General features: G+C 42.7%; 2 protein-coding genes across 8 annotated transcripts; one reads left to right on the top strand and one right to left on the bottom strand.

The window, feature by feature from the left end:
* The first annotated feature begins 2 nt into the window (after nt 1–2).
* LOC123511496 (mitochondrial fission process protein 1-like) lies at nt 3–3,649 on the top strand. 5 transcript variants are annotated; one of them, XM_045267447.1, is made up of 5 exons: nt 63–380; nt 894–969; nt 1,164–1,223; nt 2,390–2,517; nt 3,095–3,649. In XM_045267447.1, the coding sequence occupies exons 3-5, from the start codon at nt 1,169–1,171 to the stop codon at nt 3,389–3,391; spliced, it is 480 nt and encodes a 159-aa protein (XP_045123382.1). In that variant the 5' UTR covers nt 63–380; nt 894–969; nt 1,164–1,168; the 3' UTR covers nt 3,392–3,649. The 5 variants fall into 5 exon arrangements, with proteins under 5 accessions (XP_045123378.1, XP_045123382.1, XP_045123381.1 ...); XM_045267443.1 differs by lacking the exons at nt 63–380; nt 894–969 and adding an exon at nt 3–51; XM_045267446.1 differs by lacking the exon at nt 894–969 and having other exon boundaries at nt 65–380.
* Nucleotides 3,650–7,790: 4,141 nt separating this feature from the next.
* On the bottom strand, nt 7,791–20,862 carry LOC123511493 (probable methyltransferase TARBP1). 3 transcript variants are annotated; one of them, XM_045267436.1, is made up of 14 exons: nt 20,332–20,862; nt 16,885–19,548; nt 16,440–16,583; nt 16,177–16,335; nt 15,689–15,936; nt 15,340–15,568; nt 14,889–15,041; nt 14,602–14,757; nt 13,544–13,723; nt 12,208–12,388; nt 11,148–11,257; nt 10,225–10,422; nt 9,227–9,363; nt 7,791–8,751 (listed from the first exon to the last, which is right to left on the bottom strand). In XM_045267436.1, exons 2-14 carry the CDS (start codon nt 19,537–19,539, stop codon nt 8,556–8,558), a joined length of 4,746 nt encoding a protein of 1,581 aa, XP_045123371.1. In that variant the 5' UTR covers nt 19,540–19,548; nt 20,332–20,862; the 3' UTR covers nt 7,791–8,555. The 3 variants fall into 3 exon arrangements, with proteins under 3 accessions (XP_045123371.1, XP_045123370.1, XP_045123372.1); XM_045267435.1 differs by having other exon boundaries at nt 20,256–20,404; XM_045267437.1 differs by lacking the exon at nt 20,332–20,862 and adding an exon at nt 20,145–20,190.
* Between the last annotated feature and the right edge of the window lie 1,638 nt (nt 20,863–22,500).

Raw genomic sequence — 22,500 nt, forward strand, 5'->3', positions numbered from 1 at the left:
ATGTATTAATTGATAACATGACAACTTTCCCGATATTCCCTGTGTATTACGGTACGCGTATATTTGTGTGTGTATGTGTGGGACTGAAATGTCATCTGCTGACATCCCAGTCAGTATGACTGACATGATGACAGTCATCATATCAGTGACAGTCAGTCACGTCAGCGACAACAAGGGTCAATGAGGAGTGCCATTTGAAGAAAGACTGTACGCCGGCAGGTCCCGACTCCCCGAGTCCCTAAGTTCACAACTGTGGACACAGACAGACAACAAACAGTCTCAGGCCGCGGGTTGTTGGCGGCCCGCCCACCTCGCTTATTTTTAGTTATTGGTGTCCGGTGTTGTGTTGTACTGCAGTTATACAAACAAACTGACTGCTCGTGAGTGTTACAGATCCTGGAGAGGAAGTTCGGTGTCTGACTTCTCGTTGATGCAATGACTAGTAATAGAAACTGTGATGGTATTGTGGTAGTTGTAGTGGTAGTATAAATAATGCCCCTCTCTGTACTTCACGTTGATTTTTTTTTTTTTTCAGGGCTGGCCATTATTAAATCATAGTGATGTTTTTAAAAACACATCGCGTAAGAAATAGTTATAGTAGGTTAGTTTTTATTCTTAGTTTAGCTTAGAATACGTTGTTTTAGTTTAATTGGTCGATGATACTCAAGGTTTAAGGATTTCTTTTTTAAATACAGATGTTTCAATGTTCTGTGCTTATACAACCATGGATGCATTCTATCTAACTTACCTAGCCTAAGCTACACCCAACCTAACTTAATGCTGGGATTTTTGTGTTCTATGCAAAACTTATTTATCATCATTAATACAAAATAGTAAGTTGCAAGGGAAACTGTATAGAAGAAAAGTGTCTTAGAAAGATGTCTCCTCTCCAGTGGTATACTCTTTCGTGTCACTGAAACAGACAGGAAACTCAGGAAATACAAAAAAACTTGATAACTGTGAAGTGCAGTGAGTATGTTGACACAACCTGTAGTCATGTCATGCGTCACTGACAAGGTCTAACAGTAAACATTAACTGAATTAAAATCAGTATCTAAAAACTAGTAAAATGCTGTTTGAATAATACTTTTTTTTCTCTTCTGTCAGTCAATGAATACAGTGATAATATATACAAGAAACTATATTTCTTGTATTTCTTTCAGATGCAATGATGGAAGAGAAGGAAGTGGACATCTACCGGGACACTCCTGTCCGTCTGTTAGGTGAGTGTGTGTTTTTTTTTTTTTTTTTTTCGGTAAGGCCTATAGGCACACTTGTAGAGTGTATGGGAAGCTCTGTTCAGCTTCCGCCCATTAGTGGTGCAGGCAATTTTATTTATGGTGGTGCCCAAATTAGGGCCCATATCACCACCTAAGCTCATCTTGAGTGTAACCACCTAGAACCTGGGTATCATGGTGATATGTAGGTAACTTTAAACCACTTAAAAATGGCAAAGTGTTTTAAGGCTGTACGTGGTGGGATTCGAACCTACACGTGGATGTCTGCCCAATCCCACACTCACCACTTTACCCACTATGCCACCGTGTTTCACTATTTTACTGTTTGATCTGCTGCAGTCTCTGACGAGACAACCAGACATTACCCTACGGAACAAGCTCAATGCACATTATTTCCGATCTTCGGATAGGCCTGAGACCAGGCACACACCACACACCGGGACAACAAGGTCACAACTCCTCAATTTACATCCTGTACCTACTCACTGCTAGGTGAACAGGGGCTACACGTGAAAGGAGACACACCCAAATATCTCCACCCGGCCAGGGAATCGAACCCCGGTCCTCTGGCTTGTGAAGCCAGCGCTCTAACCACTGAGCTACCGGGTGTGTACCACTGAGCTACCGTGTGTGTGTGTGTGTGTGTGTGTGTGTGTGTGTGTGTGTGTGTGTGTGTGTGTAGGCAAGTTACACGCACTTAAGAAGGCAAAAACAATAAGTAACAGAGACTCACAGACACAGGTCTCATCGTTTGGGTGATTTAGATATGTTCCAATGAGCTTAAGTTTCACCTCTTCACATTTAAAATTCTTAATATTCTCTCTATTACCCCAGTGAATGATAAGGGACAGTTGGTAGTGTCTCCTCTGACACCGTTTGTTTTTAGTTTTGTTGACCTTGTATAGCTTGGCAATATATTGTCAGTGCTGCAGAATATCATATCAATGAGCCTTTTTTTTTTTTTTTTTTTTTTTTTAGCCTTTTGTGTTGCAAGAAAATAGAAAAAGGATATTGATGTTTTATATTATGTGAAGACATCAGATTAAAAGCAACAGATTCATGAAGTACATCTGTTCAGGTATGTATTTCTAAGCATGAAGGAATGTTTCAGCACAAGTTGTGTGCTGTCACTACAAATCACTCCTTCTCAGGTTATGCCAATGAGGTGGGGGAGTCCTTCCGAGCCTTGACTCCGCTGTGGTTTGTAAGGTCCACATATGGAGTTGCTTCAGCTTATGTTGTTGCTGACACGTATGACAAGGCCACCAAGATGAGTAAGGTAAGTGTGTTGGTAGACAGAGAAGAGGGAGAGAGGGGGGAGGTAATATAATAAGTCATCAGTTTGACGTGAATTAAACTACATCGCAGAAAACAGCATGATGTGCTACGGTACAAGAAGTATTGTGAACTGCAGTATTGTAACATACACTTGACCCTTTGTTATTGCTGGTAATTGGTGCTTCTGCTTCATAACAATTGTACAAAAATGCAATTATGTTCCTGAATAATCACTAGAAATTGATAAACATGATTATTCACTTGGTATACTCTAGTAGTGAAGTGCAATATTGAGTCCTGCAGTAGCGAAAGTCGAGTTGGTCATTTATAACTTTTTTTTTTTTTTTATCAAGGGCAGTGTAAAACTATAACATTTTAACTCAGTTGTACAAAGTAATAAGACATGAATCTTTGTTTTGTAGGCCAGGAAGACTATACTTATTAGCCACAATTATCCCATGTAAGCCATCAGCAGCATTCAGGCTTTGGGTTGTGCACTGCTGATGGAAGACCATGTGGAATTAGAAGAAACTCAATTCACAAGGAACTTTTCTTCTCAGTGTCTTTGTTTCCAACAGCAACCTGGCTCCACGCAGCGTGCGGTGACACACGCAGCAGTGGACACCCTCTTGTGGCAGGCACTGGCCTCCGTCATAGTGCCGGGATTCACCATCAACAGGGTGTGTGCTGCCTCGCTGGTAGTGCTGGCAAAGGCATTACCTGCAGTTCCTCTCAATACTCGCAAGTGGGTTACCACAGCACTAGGTCTGGGGTGCATTCCCTTCATCGTCCACCCTATAGATACAGGTGTGCACTGGGCCATGGACCGCTCTGTAAGAAAATACCTAGATCTGTCAGAACAACCTCAGAAATAAAATCAAACATTTACATGTACCCAGCGCTGTCTCTCTTGTTATGCAGTAAGTGCAAAAAAGAGTGATATCACATCCATGTTACACCAGTTATTTATTTGGCTGCTGAGAAGGCTCAAAATGTAGGAAAAATATATTTGTCCTTGAATGTTTCCACACACAACCTTCTAAGGAAAGCTCCATAACCTTAAGCTATAAGTAGCTGCCCTTCACTGAAGAGCAGAGCTGAATACCACTAACAAATAATGTCATTTCCATAAATTAAAAATTAAACTCAAATATTTCCTCCCCATTTTTTGACAATGCATTTCTGCAAATGCAAGCACAAACTGTTTGTATCCCTCTCAGTACCACATCATTTTTATTTCGGTCAAATTATAGAGGATATTTATTTTTTTGGATAATATTTTCATATGTTAAAAATCATAACCAGTTACTAATCCATTACAGTCACATGCTTGCTTATTATTTTTGTGGATAACATGATGTTTTGATAAAGCAGGAAGGTTGTCTGAATGGGATGTATGCATGTGGACTCCTCCTTAGAATGCACTTCAGCTTTGTATATACAGATAGATATTTTTAGTAAAAGATATTTTATATATTATTTTGATAGTATCCCAGATAATTTTTACTACAAAAATAAAGGCAAGTTTGGCCACACATTTACAGATGTGTCCTACAGTCACAACACTGGGAAGTTTTATACATTTGTCAAATGTAAATCCTCATATGGCTGCAATTTTGCAATTACTAAATTTTATATAATGAAGAGATTATAGAGGTTATCAGCTCTGCTTATGAGGGAGGCTGTGGAGGTTTACAAGGGCAGTACCAATTATACAATGGTGGTGCTTGCATGTTGTGTGTGCAACCATGTCTCTCTTGTTTGCACATTACTCAAGGCCAGAATTCAAGCATTTCCTTCCATGAGCACCTTTGTATCTGATTCAGTCAAATTATCCAGTCTGATGCAGGAAGAGGGATGGTCTGCTCTGTTGCAACAGTAAACCATTCTTGCTGCCAGGGCCTGATGCACAGAGATCTAGACTTGTTGCACAATTCTGCAGTTATTAAATCCAAAAATCCTGAAAGGAGGATGTAAACAATGTGAGGTGAAGTGTGTACATGTAAGGCAGGGAAGGTAGCTGAAGCATGGAGATGAGAAGACAGCTGAATCAAAGCAATTCACCACTCAGAGACATGAGAAGTTTTAGTCACATTAATACGTTTGACTTTGCATATTTGCTGCCATTGGAATAGCTGGAATAACATAGAGGTGAAGCATTAGTTTTTGTCAATACTTTGCTAAAACCAAAACCTCAAGCACACACACACACACACACGGTAGCTCAGTGGTTAGTGCTGGCTTCACAAGCCAGAGGACCGGGGTGTCTCCTTTCACGTGTAGCCCCTGTTCACCTAGCAGTGAGTAGGTACAGGATGTAAATCGAGGAGTTGTGACCTTGTTGTCCCGGTGTGTGGTGTGTGCCTGGTCTCAGGCCCATCCGAAGATCGGAAATAATGAGCTCTGAGCTCGTTCCGTAGGGTAACGTCTGGGTGTCTCGTCAGAAACTGCAGCAGATCAAACAGTGAAACACACACACACAGTCCGGTAGCTCAGTGGTTAGAGCGCTGGCTTCACAAGCCAGAGGATCGGGGTTCGATTCCCCGGCCGGATGGAGATATTTGGGTGTGTTTCCTTTCACGTGTAGCCCCTATTCACCTAGCAGTGAGTAGGTACAGGATGTAAATCGAGGAGTTGTGACCTTGTTGTCCCGGTGTGTGGCGTGTGCCTGGTCTCAGTCCTATCCAAAGATCGGAAATAATGAGCTCTGTGCTCGTTCCGTACGGTAATGTCTGGCTGTCTCGTCAGAGACTGTAGCAGATCAAACAGTGAAACACACACACACACACACACACACACACACACACACACACACACACACACACATACACACTTGCCACAAATCAGTTGGTATCACACTTGGTCTGATGGCAGTACTAGTTGTGATTTTGACCTTTCAGCATCAGAAGGAGCTGTCACAGTGGATCCTTTTAATATTTTACTTGCTGTGACCATTTTCTCTCCACGGTGACTTTCAAAGTACATGCAGAGGTGCCTTACTCCTGCCAACATTTATGACTTGCTAAATGAAGGAAAGTTACATTTTATTTTATTGTTTTTTTTATATTACTATTTGTTAATGCTATATAATACAGTGCTTCTATTATGTATGAATGTTATTCTTGATATACCAGTGCATATTTTTATCAAATGAAATGCCAAGAAATGTGCTCAACTTTCTCAGTGTTGTATATAATTTTGCAACATTTAGATCACAAGTTTAGGTAGTGACAATTGTGCACAATATATAGCATGGCTCTGCAAAATATTATTGATGCAGTAATGCAATATTAACGCAAATCAAATACTTGTGTAACATGGAAAAATTTGCTCATCACACAAGAAAACTTTAACCACAACAGCAAGCGTAGTCCAGTCTGTCTCCAGGCTGTAAATAACTGTAGTGCGAATAAGCATTTTGAATTGTAGCGTAGAATGAACCAATACCATTCCTTTCTAGTGCCACTTATTTGTTGATGCGGATTGTTTTGAGTTGTAAAGTCACTGTCACTAACATTGAGAAGTATTTAATACTCTTGTGTGTGATAATTGTTCCTAATTTCTTTCAACAGCCTTGTTTAGGTCTTGTATGCCCATACAGTCATTATCAGTCTTCTAACAAATCCAAGTTTCGTTTCTTGTATGAACTTTGTTACCCAGGGATAAGAAAATTATGAATTCTCATTATTCACTATCTGTAAATCTTTTGTGTACTGCTTATCCTCAGTGTATAAATAAATAAATAAATATATATATATATATATATATATATATATATATATATATATATATATATATATATATATATATATATATATATTACTCTTAACACTATGGCAAATTTTCCAATTAAAATGAGATTACTGTTGTGATTTGTCCCTATAGATACACTTTACTTAATTCATTTAAGACAGAAATTTATCAAATCCATTTTGATGATGCCCTAATCAGGATGGATTTCCTAAGTTCTCTTTGTTCAATTTTAGTTATGACTATTTGTGAGTTGTTGGTACCAATATATAACATATAGCTTGATCTCACCAGCAACAGAATCTAATATTCCAGAATGTGATTTGTATTACACTTCTTGCAAGACATTTATGGCCATGTATAGTTGTTGGGTGTAAATTGCTGTTGATTCTAGAAGTCATATCTTTGTTAAAAAAGTTAGACTCAGCAATTTATGATTACTTGTACTAAGGTAAGAGGGCTTTAGGGTGCATCTGTTGATACAGCTTAACAGTGAATCACTAAGAATCAAGTCACAGTGTCATCTTCCAAGTGCTCACAGTGCTTCCTCATTGTTATGAACTCCACTACTTGCCACTCTCAGGGAGTTTATATTGTTCTGTTATGAAGATTTTATAAAAATCTTTAAATTTTCATCTGTAAGTTATGACATTTTATTCTTTAAAAAATGTTGATCAGATTTGTTAATTTTTATATATTGTTCAACTGTTACAGAAGTAAATAGGTAACTGCATGTATTACTGTTTATCTGAGTTGTGTGTTCTGTGATACATATTGTTGAGTTGTTAAAGAGATCCAAAGAAAATTTGTCTTTGACTTTTAGCCTCTTAAAGAGACAAGTGAAGTGAACAGAACCAGCTTAGCACTGAAAACACCATTTCTCTCTCTGAATGTCATTTTTATCTATTATTGTCCTCATGCTTCAACACTAGCTTGCTGGATGGACAACTGGAAATTACTTCATGTTATATGCATCACTGTTCGCTTCTTTCTCTTCCATATTTTTGCTCACTAGTTCTCACCTGGCTATGAAACTACCACCAGGCACCAGCAGTGTTTACATTAATGTTTTGTTACTTGAATTGTTGACAGTTATCTCATGGTGCTGCCAGTCTCTAGCTATTCTGACTGCTTGAGCAACACAACCTGAAGGAAGAATTTGGAAGACTGAAGCAACAGCTGTCTTATCTTTTCTTTTACCTCACTGCTCATTACTCAAATATTTCAGTGTTTCAGCAATGCCTGACCAGTTATTTTTACCAACAAGAATACTAATATTAATGGTGCATGAACCTAAAACTGTTTACTGGGGGTGTCTAGGGGGTATACAGTAGGCATATGGGATGTCCAATGGCTATGAAGTTTTAGTATATTGTTTGTTTGTGCCTATATACACGATTCTGATAATTTCATACAATATGAGTGAAGTGCTAGGGAGACTCAAACAAAACATGTTCATATTTTTTTTTTTTTTTTCATACTTCATTTTTCAGTCAAATGCTTAGGAAAAAAAAAAAATTTTGTTTACATATCTACATTTTGTATTTATGTGTATATTTCTTTTCTTGTTTAAAAAAATTTATTTCATACCATAAATAGACAAAAAATGAGAAAACAAAGTCTCCAGAATGACCAGAAAAGTAATTTCACTAAGTACACTTTGTGCCCTCCATCAATATGATATGAGTGATGATGTGAAACTTACTGATTTATAAATCCACACCATATAAGAGTAGGTAAAAAATTACTGATGGAGACAGAGATACACCAGACAACCAAAAGCTTCTCTGCTGGGCCCAGCACAGCACAAACGCACAAAAAGCTTCTCTGCTGGGCCCAGCACAGCACAAACGCACAAGATGCCAAACACAGAACAAGTAACTCCCATAACAGCAAGGGCAAGATCTCCACAGATTTGACAGCTGGTGATGAGCTACTTGTTTTTTCTCTTTCCACTCCTGGCATGATGAAATTGCTTGCAAAAATGTTTCCTCTCCCAACTTACCCTCCTGTCAAGAAGCATTTGTTCCAAGGAAGTGAACTGGTCTCCCTCTTCTACTGTGTCCTATCTTCTACTTCTGGTTTAGTTTGCACATTGTTTCCAAGCTTCTTTTCCTTCCTTTCCTTATTCCTCACTTCCTTGCCCACAGGATCAAACTATAAGCTACTGTGTAGCTGATCCACTGACACCACTTCCTCACACCCATCTATTCAATGAAATCAATATTTCATCTTCAGCATTTCTTGTTTTTTTCTGTAATTACATTTATTACCACAGAATCCAATGCACTATTTTCTTCTTGCACCACCACCACCACCACCACCACCTCCAGGCGGGCAGGTGAGGAGCTGTCGAGTGTACTCCCACACGAAGAGTGCCCCAGAGACGTGCACATTGAGGGAGCGCACAATGCCATTCTGGGGGATCTGTACACTGGTCTGTAGGACCTGGAGCACCTCACATGGCACCCCAGCCCTCTCATTCCTGTTGGTGTAAGGCAAGACAGCCCTCAGAGAATACGTACCTATCTCCATTATGGCAGCTTATCCAACCTATTCAACATACCTAATCACAATCATCAGTAATATAGTTTCCTACTGAAGCATGATCTCAGCACAGCAGTAACCTGCTTCCACAGCAAAACATAAAAAGCACAGCCTACATATGGTCAGTCATTTCAAAGAGAAGCTCGGCACCACAGATAGGAGGATCTCTGGGAGACCCAAATGAGAATTTTAAACCCTATCATTTAAGCAGTATCTGACTTTCTTAAAGAGAGAGATCACTTCAGAAGCATCCCACAGATTACAAGGCTAACTGATTTTCTTCATGACAGACAAAACTTCTGAACTCCATCATTAAAACTGTTTCCTTCCATAAGAGACTGAAATAATTACAATATTTTATTCATTGCATTGTAAGGCTTACTGATTCCCTTAATGGCAGAAAATGTACTCACCCAAGCACTACTACAGTGAGCTCAGGGAATTTAAAGTCCTCCAGGCTAACGCTCTGGGCCGTCTGTTCTGCACCAACCAGGGTGTAGCCTTCACCTTGTTTAGTCTTGAGGTATGGCAGCAAGTCCTCTCTCCTCACCTACAGCAATGAAGATTATTAAAAAACTGTAAAGAATGACTGGACTTTTCTAATGTAAGAGAGGCACTCAGCAAGGGCAACAAAAGGAAGAAAAAAAAGTCCGTTGAGAGTATCAATCCTAAAAGAATGTTAGAGTATGAACTGTATAATTTCCTAACTTCCTCACAAATAGCCATCAGAGCTGGGCTGATGTCAATCAAATGTCCCTATAAATTCTTATCCTATAAGAAAAGTAAAAATAATCATCCAAAATTATAGACAAGTCTTGAAACCTTCCTCTTGAAAGAGTTAGATGTCACATACAACACAGAAATAACTTTAAATCATCTAAGTGCAGCCTCTAAACATGTGACGTGCAGTATCAAACTACTCACTCATTGCACTCAGTAGTGATTTAGCCATTTAATTTCCACCAAAACAATTATGATTAAATGCATCTTTTAACAAAGAATGTGAATAATGTATGAGGGAGTGTGTGTTTCTTTGTTTGGGCCATCCTGTGTGGATTTGCTGATCTGTTATATGGAAAGCTAAATGTTAATATAATAATTACTTTGCATGGCAAAATTTACGTATTGGCCACAAATTACACCATTAAAAATGAAGGTAACATATGTAAGGTTTTAATAAAAAGATGACAGATGAGTGAGAGAGCTTTCAAGATGACAGGCAGTAGTTTTGAGAAAATTCACTCATTCATAAATCTACTTTACTTCAAAGTGTTTGGGCAGGATGACAATGTCCCCTGATCACAACATTTCAGGAGTACACTGTATTCAGACAATCTCAGAAGTTCCCTATGATGCTCTCAGATGATACAAAGAAGCAACAAATTTAAAAGACTGTAAAGAAATTCCTCACCTCTGTGATGGGGAGCCAACGGTGTGCAGTGAGGGAGAGAGAGGTGAAGGTGTGGTCCTGCAGTATAGCGCGGGATGCCACCACCAACTCCCTCACCCCAAATGCCTCACAGGTGCGGCACAATCCCCCAAGGTTGGCAGCTTTGTCCACCAGAGATGCCACCACAATCAGTCCTCCACGTCTGCCCTCCCACCCAGTCTGTATTGGGACATTTCAAAGATCAGTTCAGCCTGCAGTATCCACAGTGGTGAAAATGTTTAAACACAATCCAATCACATACTTATTAACAACACACTCTCTTACCAACTAAATCACAATAATAATCATGACCACCATAACCATCATTACTGATACCATAAGCCTGTTTCTCACACAAGCCAGGGTAAGTTACAATACGATCTACCAAACTGATGTCTCAGAAAAAAGGGAGGAAAACCACACATGAAAAGAAAATTATCACTATCAACAAAAGCTGCTCAATTTCACATGTGGCATTCAGCAATTAAGATCTGAATCACTGCCTCATCCCACAGCCACTTTGGTGTAGCATGGTCAAGTTTGTACAGGGAAAGTAATCACCAAGGTGTCAGCATTCAGAGCAGAATATGCCAGACTATCATCACCATACTCATCACACTTCAGATGAGGATAAGGCACCTCATTTATCTATTAATCTATATATCTACGTACGAGGTCAAAATCTGGTCGTCACACACACATATATACACTCCCTGAGCCTAATGATAACATTAATAATAAAACAAATTTAGACTGTTCCAATGAAGCATGGCCAACCACAAATCACCTTAGCTACACAGTTAGCAGTTAGAACCGTTCAATCTACCAATGAAACTTTCTTGCAATGCTCATAATAAAGTCATTTCATGATGGACAGCAAGGGAAGGCATTGAAAGAGGCCTCACCTGATGGGGATGAGGCATCATTTCAGGCACCAAAGTCTTCTGGGGGACAATCTTTTTCTGCACATCTCTGACTTGACAGGTTACTTCTTCCTCTGCCATCTGTTCCTCTCCTTCAAGACAAGAAACACAAGCTGCACTCAAAACACACTGTCTACATCACATCACTAACATTTGCTAACACAACAGCAACTTTGTCTCTTGAAGTGCAGCACATCAACCACATACACTTCAGACATTCATAAAAATTCATATAAAAATTCAAACTAAATTAAAGATTACATTTAAATTCCAGGAACAACATTTTCCCCCCTACAGCAGCACACCACCTACTACTGGTTCCCATAGTGCTAAAGCTTTGCCACACATACCACTTCACCACATTGCTTCAAGACAAGTAGCTACAGCCACCGAGATCACTGTTCCACTCATTACAGATCCCTAATGTCACTAGCACTGCAGACTGACACTCTTTACATTAAATGATATCACATATAGTCATAAAAATCAAATCAAGAATTAAACAACCCAATAATTAACCCTATCATTGCTAGATGAAAAAACTGCCCTTCAATGCCTATAAATTTCTTATCTTTATTTCTGTGCTAATCATTTCTGTAATGTAAAAATACTACACTAAACTTCCAATTTTCCTCTTCTCTCTGTCATGTCAATAGGCAAACAAATTTTATGTACAGCAGAAGGAAGGTGAGTGAAAGATGATTAGCACAGCATTGCAAAGGATACACAAAATAACGGTCTCAACTCGCACCATTTCAAGATTATGATCCTAGCAGTGCTTACATCTCCTGTGCTGGTTTACTTCATAATTTTTATCAAGTACAGTATATTTCCTCCTTGTGTTTCTTTAGTTACATTAGTTATGACTTTACGTTTTAGATTATCATTTTATCACTTTACACTACAGCACCATTAGCATAGGTGAATGACATATATTTGGTGCTTACTCAGGCTGGTTCCAAGCCACACTGAAAACGACTTTACAAAGTGGCAAAGGAACTGAACGCTATTATAACTCGGTGTAAGCACAACCCACACTTACCAGCAGCCTTGACAACCCAGGGGGCAGGCGTGGCACAGGTGAGGGCCAAGTCTGTGTTGTGGAGAGGCAGGGAGGTGTGAAGGGGAAGCTGTTCCTCCCCTGCCACACCCATTAGGAACTCCACACTCATCCACTCATCATCTGCCAGCAGGGACAGTTGGGGCAAGGTGTGGAAGATGGTCTGGCAAGGAAACGAGAGAGGGAGTAAGAGAAGAGTAAGGTACTGAGTGAGTGAATAAGTGAGGTGAATGGGGGATTGAGTGAGGGAGTAGGGAGAGAGAGTCAGTAAGAGAGTAAGTGACAGAATGACTGAGAGAGGGAGAGATGAGAGGATGCCAGAATTGTTGCAGACAAAGAGGTGAAGTGTGACAGTTGCAGTTAATACATCAGATAATAAACCATTTATCACAACCAAAATAAGTATCTAATCTGCATATACATTAGTTCTGAGGCAGTATGGTAAAGAGCAGGTCAGTCACCCACAGTCAAGGTCTAGGAGACACCAACAGCAACCACCATTACTCTTTGAGACTTAACCCAGACCAAATATTCTCTGCATTCTAACCAGCACACAAGATGGATCGTGCCCCGGCCATGTATCCCTACTATGGTCTGAGAATAGTTAAAATGATGTGAGTGACTCCTGCACAAGGCAAGTTTGACTCAAGGGAGTTCAGTTGTGAGTGAGAGTAGTTCTGTGGAAATGAGTGGTGTTCATAAGGAGTGAATGGTGACTGTGTAATAGGTGACGATGAGTGAATGTAGTGGGTGTGGTGTGAGAGTGTGATAATACTGTCATGTTCAAGGGCTGTTGTCAAGGAAAGTGCATACTTTGTAAAAACCTGATGAATCCTGCCTTTGTTTCTTTAGGTCCTGAGTCTCTGGTTGCCCCAAGACCTGTGCTCAGCTTCACCAACTTAGCATCTGTGTTTCTCCCTCACCTGAACAACTTGATTGCTCAGAATGATATGCTATCACAAGGAGGAAGTAGTCGAGTTTGGTGCTGTAAAGTACTCAGCAAGCAAGCCAGCAAATAAAAAAATAATAAATAAATAAATAAATAAAAAAAATAGCTACAGAAGATCTAGTAAATATTTCATTGATTGACTGGTTGTGTTCTTAGATGAAAACAAAAGAAAGGAATGAAATGAAAGAATGAATAGATATTGTTGCTACAAAGACACCATGCATATGAAACTCTTCTCTCACAGTCACCTCTCACTCTCTTACTCCCTCCAGAACTGTTGACGCCACCAATGGACACCTCCACCCTTGTAATGCACATCAACATACAAGTTCTCCTCAGTAAAGGATCATGTTTTCTCACACTACAAACCTGCAGAGTGTAGTGTTGCACAGGATGGAACACCTTAAAGTAGAAATCATTGAGCATGTTGATGGTGTTGCGGCCGGCGTTCCCTCGCTCTACAAGACACAGTGGTACAGCACGGAATTCCTGCAGCACACCCTCCATCTGCAGCTCCTTACAGTGTTGCCAGATCTTCCTCAGTGACACCTGCCAGGGGAAAGAAGAAGATCACTGCCAGAAGTTCCCATTCCCAACCAGACAGATCGTGAGTGGTCCTCCTATTATGCTTATATTTTATTTCTATTGAGGACATTTCATTCTCACTGCTCATTTACTTACAACCATTACTTTGATTCAAGGGTGTACTAGTGTGGCCTATATAACTCTTTTCCTCCAAGGCTGATGGGGTTACTAATGTGTATGAGTGTGTGGTGCTATGTCTGGGCCACACTGCATTGGATCGCCTGCATGGTGTGTGAATACATAGATAGATCAATCTCATTTCACCTGAACCTAACTCCTTAAACAGCCACTGCATTAACCACTTATGTACAATGATGCATTCTCATATTAATTCTGCTTACTATTTGGTGCTTTTGTAAAGCTTCAGAAACTTATGTGAGGATTAAAATAGTGAAGACTCTGGTCATTAATCTTCTGGGATCCATAGATCCTTCCTAATGTAAGTAAAAATTGTCTAATCATGCTCAAAACTCATGGTAAAAATATGCCCCAGTGCTGTAGAGGTTAAGGAACATGAAGTTTATCACTAACTACCTCCCATGTCAAGTTGCTCATCTGCACATCATGATCTAAGTCTATTTTCTATCTCCACATCCACACTACCAACCCTCTATCAACCGTGAAGCATCTCCACCTAACGTACTCCTGCATTGCTTCACTACCTTCATATGGCAAAATTTCTGCTGTCCTATTCCACCTAGACTTTACATTTTCTCATATTAGTTTCAACATCTTTCTAGCATCTTTGTTTTGATTCAATAAAACTTCCTTCTCTGCTTTTGCATCAACCATTAATCTAAATACCTCTCTCTTTCTCTCTCTCAAACTAGTCTTTGCCTCACCTGAGCATACAATCTGGTGTTGAAGTGCTGAGCAGTGCACCAGGCAAGAGTGTGTGTAAGAGCTGTTGACATCACTCCGGGGTCTGAGGAGGTGCAGGCTACGTGGGTGAGGGCTGCTAGGAAGGACCCCACACATCCCGCCCTCACTTCCACACCCTGACTCCACACAGAAAGAAATTCATCATGTTACTTGGGACAACATGTAATGTTGCCACATACAAGGTTATCATGTACAGAAGTGCTGAAAGACACACAGCATCTGTACTCCACACTGGTGGGCCACTGACCTTGAAGTGGTGGTGCAGCAGGGCAGGGTAGAGGGTGGGGTGAAGGATTGGGAGGAGAGCAGCCCCCCACTCCTGGAGATACCTGATGCTGGGCTGCTGGTGGTCACAGGTTAGCCCCTCACACACCCAGGCCAGGCAGGCATCACACTCATTCTGACAACGGTTATCATCATCATGTTCTTGCTTCCTGTCTGGACTGCACTGACTTGCTTCATGTTCTTCATGTTCTTCATGTTGCCAATGCCAAATTAAGCCAATTTTCTTACATAACAACACCAGGAAGTCTAACTTCATTACATCTCAGTCATCTAGATATCTTGACTTTCCTACAACATAAACATACTTACAATTATTACAATATTTTTCCTTGCATTACTTCTGACTAAAACTACATTTTCCTTTGCCCTCAAAGTTACATGAGATACATGTCAGCTAATAAGAGACCACCAACCTGGTTCAGGAGAGGCACCAGCAACAGGAAGGCTTGCAGCAGCCGGGTCTTGTAGCGATGGTTTTGAGAGTTAGGAAAGTCTCGGTGGTGGCCTGAGGCCCGGGCATACTGGTACTTAATGCCCTCGACAACTGCTGCTGCTGCCACCTTGTCCTCTGCTCGCTCCAGCCTCAGAGTCAGCAGGAAGCGCAGGACAATGGCTCGTGCCCAGCAATCTGAATTGGGGTCACTGAGAGGATGTACAGATCATAAAGGTGACATAAAAGGACAAAATGGTGAAAGAAAATTGATATCACCATGAAAGCAGAAAACTGAATGAGGAATACTATTATGAATGTCTGTTCCTTGCCTGTGTGTGGTGCAGGTGTAGCAGTTCCCACAGCTCCCTACAAACAGCAGGGTGTCACGCACGACTCGCTGCTGCTTACGGAACACAGCACCAAACATCACCAGCGGCACCAATACTTCCTTGGCCAGTAATTTAAACCACCCAGGCTCCCCAATCCCTGCCTTCACTAGGGAAGATGAAAGACTGAGGGCCATGTGGGAAGCTATCCCCTGCACACCCTCACCAGCCTTCAGCAGCTCCTGTGACACCTGCATTCCAACATACCAATGAATTTTGTACTCTTCATTTGACACATATGGAACACACTAGTCCTTCTGACCATTTTGTAGACACTGAGATGGAAGAAAGATCTTGCAAGTTATTTCTCAGAGCTAACACAGACATAATTATTATTCAATTTCTATTAGGCATTCAAAACTGTTTATTTCAAAGCAGACTCCACACCTGTTGGGAAGCAAACCAGCATGTTACACTCAATGTTCCCTTACCTTTATGATGGAGGCATGGCAGTCTGGGCAGGCCAGGGCATCTCTGTGGAAGAGTAAGTCAGTCAGGCAGCCAATCAAACCTCTGTAGAGATCACAGCCTTTGCGAAACTCAAAGGTGGCAGCCCACATGGCCTCCAACACCTCCACCCACATGACAGTCTGCAACACACACACTCCTGGATAGAAACTGTATGATGGTGGTGGCAGTGGTGGTGGTGGTAATTTTCATGGTGATGATAGTGATTCTCAGTGGAAAGACTCACCCTCACAAGTGTTGGTGCCAGGGCTGCAGCCACTTGGAAGATGTGGGCAATGGTGGGGCGGCCGGCGCTGGCCACACACTCAGGCAGCACCTCCAGCACTGCGGCCTCCATCCTCTCACCGTCTTTACCCAGCCACCACTTTTCCTGAAGGAACTTCTCTGTTACAGTGTTCCCTTTCATGAAATTGCAAGTCAGTGAAGTGTAAAGATGTGTCAAGAAATAACCATACAGCAGGTCTACACAACACAAGACTTTAACATGCAAAAGGCAAACCTTCTGCTGTAGTCATTGCTGCAAGAACCAGAACAAAGTAACAAACTTCCATACAGTACTGGAATTCATTGACACATCTGAAGTATAACAAATCTAAAAATACAAGAAGATAATGTACTCAACACTGAAGAGTGAAGCTACACCAGTGAATGTCCAGACAAGTGATTACTACCTTGGCCATCAGTAGCAGCTCCACACAGTGCCAGGAACTGCACGGAGTCACCTGCAGCAGTCTTGAGGTAGTCGTGGACAGCTCATGGCCTGGGAGCAGCCTGGTCTGAGTGAGTGCCTTTGGGTGCAGGGTGAGCAGCAGAGCAGCCTCATCCTGGTGGTGTGGTGGAGCAGCAGGGAAGTAGTATTCCAGCAGGTGCTCCAGCACTACCACTCCAAGGGAGGCTGGCACAGACTGTTGCTGCTCCAAAAGACTGCGGCATCCCTCCATCACCTCTGGGTAGTGCCTCCATGCCACTGTTTGTGACCATCGCAGACCGTTGCAGTGTCTCAACAGCTCCAGGTACAGTTGCAGATCCTCAAGATGATCAGGTTGGCTGTAGCTGCTCAGTCGAGACACAAACAGCTGCAGCAGGCAGTCCAGCCCATCACTCAAGCCTGACAAAAGTAGCTCTCGGCAAGCTGGGGTTCCAGGGACACTGTCACAAAGAATCTGCAGCATGTGGGTCAGCAGCTGCACCACCCACACCCTGCTATGGGGGTCCTGGTATGGACGGAGATGACAGTCCTCCAAGAACAGAATAAGCGGGACAAGGGCCTCTCCAATACTGTCACCACCCTCCTCCTCCACAGCCAGACACAGTCCCAGAGCAACATCATGAGGTGGTACATCACAACAAGAGTCAGGGGTGAGCTGCCCAGCAATGGCCTGCTGAAGGGCACGCAGTCTGTCCTGTCGACTCTCTGGACAGTCTTTTACACTTTCCAGGATGGCTTGCCAAGTGGTGGTGCCTCGTTGCCAGCTTTCTTGCCGCCTCAATTGGCCTATAAGGTGGCACATCTCCAGGAAGGTAGTGCTGGGACACGAATGTTTTAGCAATGCTCTCAAAAAGTCACACTGACTCGCTGAACGCAGCCCTATTTCCTGGGTGCTAAGGCAAGCCTCAAGATTGATAGCAGCTTTTTTATTCTGCAAGAACTTCCAGGCTGGGACAGGAGGCAGCAGGGCTAGACTGCGGACTATATAAAAGAGTGGGATACCCCCCCACGGCTGTCCATCAAACAGTTTTTCTAACAGAACCACCATAAATCTGTGACGGTAAACATCATCCAAAGCACCCACCACACTGCTCAAGAAAGGTGGAATCTGGCTCCCAATCCTGGAGGGCTCACCTCTCTGCTGGTCTGGTTCTCGGCTGTAGAGTGAATAGTCAGCAAGAGCTGGCAGCAGGTGGTGGGTGATGAAGGAGAGAACACCTTGCTCCAGCACTTGTTGGGACAGTCTCAGCCCCAGCACCTTGCCTGCTCCCCACACCCTGATGGTCCTGCCCTCTTGCCCAAGGAGTCTCCGCAGCACAACCACAGCCCATGAAGGATGCATTACCTCCTTTTTGCAACTACTTATCAGTGCATCAAGCTTCTCTAGCACAGGTTTGACTACATGAATCTGCTTTTCTTCAAGAGTTTCAAGAAGAAGGAAGAAATCATTCCACAGTTGCATTACCAACTCCTCCTGCCCCTCCAGCTGGGGTAAATATTGTGATGAACATTTCCACGAGGAATACTGATCCACACATTTCCTGAGAACATGACGGCCCCTCTTCCGCGAGAAAGGATCACTGTGAGCAAGACTGTACTGAACAATGACCCAAAACTTTTCATCCATGTTGATCCACTTGAAGATCTCTCCATCAGACATGAGGTCACTCAAAAAGCACAATACTACAAGCCCCACACTACTCCTCTCCAACACTGCCCCATCCTCACCCACACTATACAAGCTGTTCAGAAGACCCCACACCTTCTGAATGACTTCACTCCTGTCATCAGTGTTCGCTTCAACAAAGGGCATGATGACAAGAGTGAAGAGAGAGGCAGTAATGTCTGGGTCATGCCACACTTCAACAGTAGACAGCACTGCCTTTACCACTTGTCTGGCTGCACACTGAAATCCATTCACTTCCACAAAACACCCATCCCACAACAAAGAGGAAAAGGCAAGTGAAAGAAGTTTGACCCTGTGCCTCTTCTCCTCACACAGTACATCTTGAAGTTCCATACGGAAAGCTGTAGCAATGGCTTCAAATATCCTTCTCAGTAATTTAAACGTCTCTTGAACCTCTGAGTTACCCTGCCTTAGTGAGTCACCAAACTCAGACACATGGCAGGGAGCTGCTGGGACACCACACACAACTTTTGAGATCACAGCAACCAAATCACATTTGGTTATGAGATTTGCTTCCTCGTACTTGATATGTGAAGCAGACTCTTGTGGCAGCTCACTGCAGCATTGCTGAGTCTTTCCATCATCCTTTGAGACACTGCAATCTAATGGAAAATGCTCACTTCCTGCGCCATTAGTCCTTTGAGTGATGTCAATGTCTGCAGATGATGAGGAGACCCTGGATAGTTCTGTGGAATATCTGAGGATGATTTCCAGCAGTGGAGGCACAAGCCACTGGCTGAGGATATCCCAGTAAAGTCTTGTGAGGAGTGGGTTGTTGGCAGCTGGTGAGGAGGTGCCTTCCCTTGCCTGCACTGCAGACCTCACCACCTCACACACATCACATGTTGGTGTCTTGGTGTCCACTATGCACTTCAGCAGTCTGGCAAAGTCTTCATCCCCCAGTACTCCTAGCCTTAGTAGCTCCTCCATTCCTGTGTGCTGGAAGGAAACAAGGCCTTGTCATTCCATGCAGAATGGAAGTAACATTGATGTTTTCAACTGTAGGAAAGAATCATGAATTGAAAAAAAAAAGTGTTAGATTTAGCCAGGATTTAGTCAGTGCCTCAACATTAATGTTAATATAACTTCTTTATTAACCATCATTTCTAGTGACATCAAATATTTCATGATCTGAAATGTCAGTGAGAGAGTGACAGACAGTGTGTGTGTGTGTGTGTGTGTGTAATTCACTGTTTGTTTGATCTGCTGCAGTCTCCGACGAGATAGCCAGACGTTACCCTACGGAACGAGCTCAGAGCTCATTATTTCCGATCTTCGGATAGGTCTGAGACCAGGCACACACCACACACCGGGACAACAAGGTCACAACTACTCGATTTACATCCCGTACCTACTCACTGCTAGGTGAACAGGGGCTACACGTGAAAGGAGACACACCCAAATATCTCCACCCGGCCGGGGAATCGAACCCCGGTCCTCTGGCTTGTGAAGCCAGTGCTCTAACCACTGAGCTACCGTGTGTGTGTCCCCTGCCCTGTCTTTCACTGTAAAGATGGTGATGCAGTGAACAATACCACAGAGATAACAGATCCCGTCAGCTGCCACGATCTCTGTCTTCCCTTGAGGATCCTAGTCCCGAAAAAAAAAAATAATAATAATAATAACAACAAATGTCAAGTACTCACCCGCTGGTCTCATGGCCCTGAGAAAGCCTTGAGCTAAGAATATTGTGATAAGTGTGTGTGTGTGTGTGTGTGTTACCGTTGAGGCGGTGGACACTGGTGGAAGGGACTCTGGAGTGGCGAGAGTGGAGTGGAGTGGACACGCCACACACAGGTCAGACAGACAGACAGCTGCGGCGTGGTGTTGTTTACTAGTGATGGGCGAACCGAGTACTTTCTGCAAACCGAGTATTTCGGTATTTATTACACTGAAACCGAGTAAACCGAGTACGAAATTATTACTTTTCACTAACCTAACTTAACGTAAGGGAGAGAATCGTGTAAGAAAACTAATCTCTTGGTGTAGTTAGACTGAGGTTTTTAACTTCTGTACAAGGTAGGCCGTATATCATGAGACCATGTTTCACTTGACTTTCAATGTTGTTATAATATGAGAATGTGAATTATGTGCATGCACTTATAGTTGACATTAGCAGATAATTTCTTTCTTGATATAACTAAAATAGAGAAAAATAATAGTATAATGGATATAGAATGCCAGAAGCTTATCATAGCGAGGCTCAGAGTCACGGGTCTCCACCCTCCCTGCCTCTACCTCCTTACTCCTCCTCCTCTCTTCTTCCTATAACTCCTTACCCCTCCTCCATCCACTTCCTCTCATTCTCTCTTCTCTCTCTCTCTCTCTCTCTCTCTCTCCATCTCTTTCCTAAAGGTCATGTCACATTACTTGACCCTGTTTTATTCCACTTCGACCAATAGAGTTGCCTCCTTTTCGCTCCTTCACTTTCCTTCCAATCTCCCCATTGATGAGAGAGAGAGAGAGAGAGAGAGAGAGAGAGAGAGAGAGATCATGTCCGTCACCCCCACCCTCCATCTCTCTCTCTCTTTTTTTTTTTTTTTTTTTTATTGTGGGTAACGTCTCTACCCGTCTTTATTTATTAGGCATCACAAGGTGTGAAGGCAGCTGCCCCCGCCTTGCCGCAGCCTGCTGTGACGTAGTACAACCCATGGTACAATGTGTGTGTGTGTGTGTGTGTGTCAGGGAGACGGCTGGCTGATAATGATACTAACGCTGCCAACGGAAACTGCAAAACTGGCTAACTGCTAGTGGTGGGCAAGTTCCGGTACCAGTACCGGTAATATTGGTACGAGCCTTAAGGGTACTGTACCGGTAAAAATTTCCGTACCGGTAATTAGCCGAAACGGTACTGAGCAAATTGTATACAGCGTGGAGGTGGTTCAAGGCGAGCGGTGATGGGTAAGAGTGAATCATTCTCACTCTCGGTACCGCTCCACACTGGTACCGACTGGCTGCCCTGGCGCGTCGGCGCGGTCTCGGTAGCTCGGCGAGACCCGTCTGTACTGGTACGACTGAATGTGCCGGCATCATTTCTGGTACCGCTTGACGTTTGTACCGTCTAGCGTCTGTGCCGGGACTCTGCTGCTTCCTACCGCTAAGAATGAATAATGTGTCGGCACCACTCGGCGGATCGGTGGTCGGGACGGGTGGCGATAACATTGCAGTTGGCCGGTATTTTACCATTGCATTTCTACTTCTACTACTACTACTATTACTGCTACTTCTACTACTACTACTACTGCTGCTGCTGCTGCTGCTGCTGCTGCTGCTGCTACTACTACTACTACTACTACTACTACTACTACTACTGCTACTACTACTAGTACTACTACTACTGCTGCTATTACTACTACTACTACTACTACTACTACACATAGGATTAAGTGTACGAATATTACAGACAAGCCCAAATTATCTCATCCCGCTTAGGAATCGAACGCGGGTCCTCTCAGTTGTGTGAGGAAGGTGCCGGAACTTGCCCACCAGTCCGTGAGCCGCTCTGCACTTGGCAGGACAAGGCGATGGGCGTGAGGGACAGTGAGTGGTGGAGATGAAGATACCGATAATAGTTATATCTATAGTAGCGAAGAGAATATTGTGTGTGTAGCCTCTCAGTAATCAGAGGTTAACTATTTAAACATGGTTGAGGACACAAAGTGGACAGTGGAGTGTGGGTGCCTGCTAGTGACACGGACAGCCGCCGCCGAGCAGTCTTTGGCTAACGTAAGTAATATATTGGTGTAACTCATCATTTCACGGTGGTGCCATGTCATAACCTAACGTTGGTAACCTCCAGGACAACATATCAGTGAACTAACACCTGCACATACTTATAAAACCAAATAATTCAAATCTTGAAAACGTAAACAAACCGATCCCCTGACCCGC

Source organism: Portunus trituberculatus, chromosome 31 (assembly GCF_017591435.1).
Source record: "Portunus trituberculatus isolate SZX2019 chromosome 31, ASM1759143v1, whole genome shotgun sequence".
Classification (NCBI taxonomy): domain Eukaryota; kingdom Metazoa; phylum Arthropoda; class Malacostraca; order Decapoda; family Portunidae; genus Portunus; species Portunus trituberculatus.

Coding starts and splice junctions, on each gene's coding strand:
- LOC123511493 (XM_045267436.1), bottom strand. CDS start 19,539: ATGGAGGAGCTACTAAGGCTAGGAGTACTGGGGGATGAAGACTTTGCC. Junction 13,724..14,601: donor ACACCAGATTGTATGCTCAG/GTGAGGCAAAGA, acceptor TTCCCCTGGCAG/GTGTCACTGAGGAAGATCTG. Junction 9,364..10,224: donor GTTGGCTCCCCATCACAGAG/GTGAGGAATTTC, acceptor TCATTGCTGTAG/GTGAGGAGAGAGGACTTGCT.
- LOC123511496 (XM_045267443.1), top strand. CDS start 18: ATGACAACTTTCCCGATATTCCCTGTGTATTACG. Junction 52..1,163: donor GATATTCCCTGTGTATTACG/GTACGCGTATAT, acceptor TATTTCTTTCAG/ATGCAATGATGGAAGAGAAG. Junction 1,224..2,389: donor CACTCCTGTCCGTCTGTTAG/GTGAGTGTGTGT, acceptor ACTCCTTCTCAG/GTTATGCCAATGAGGTGGGG.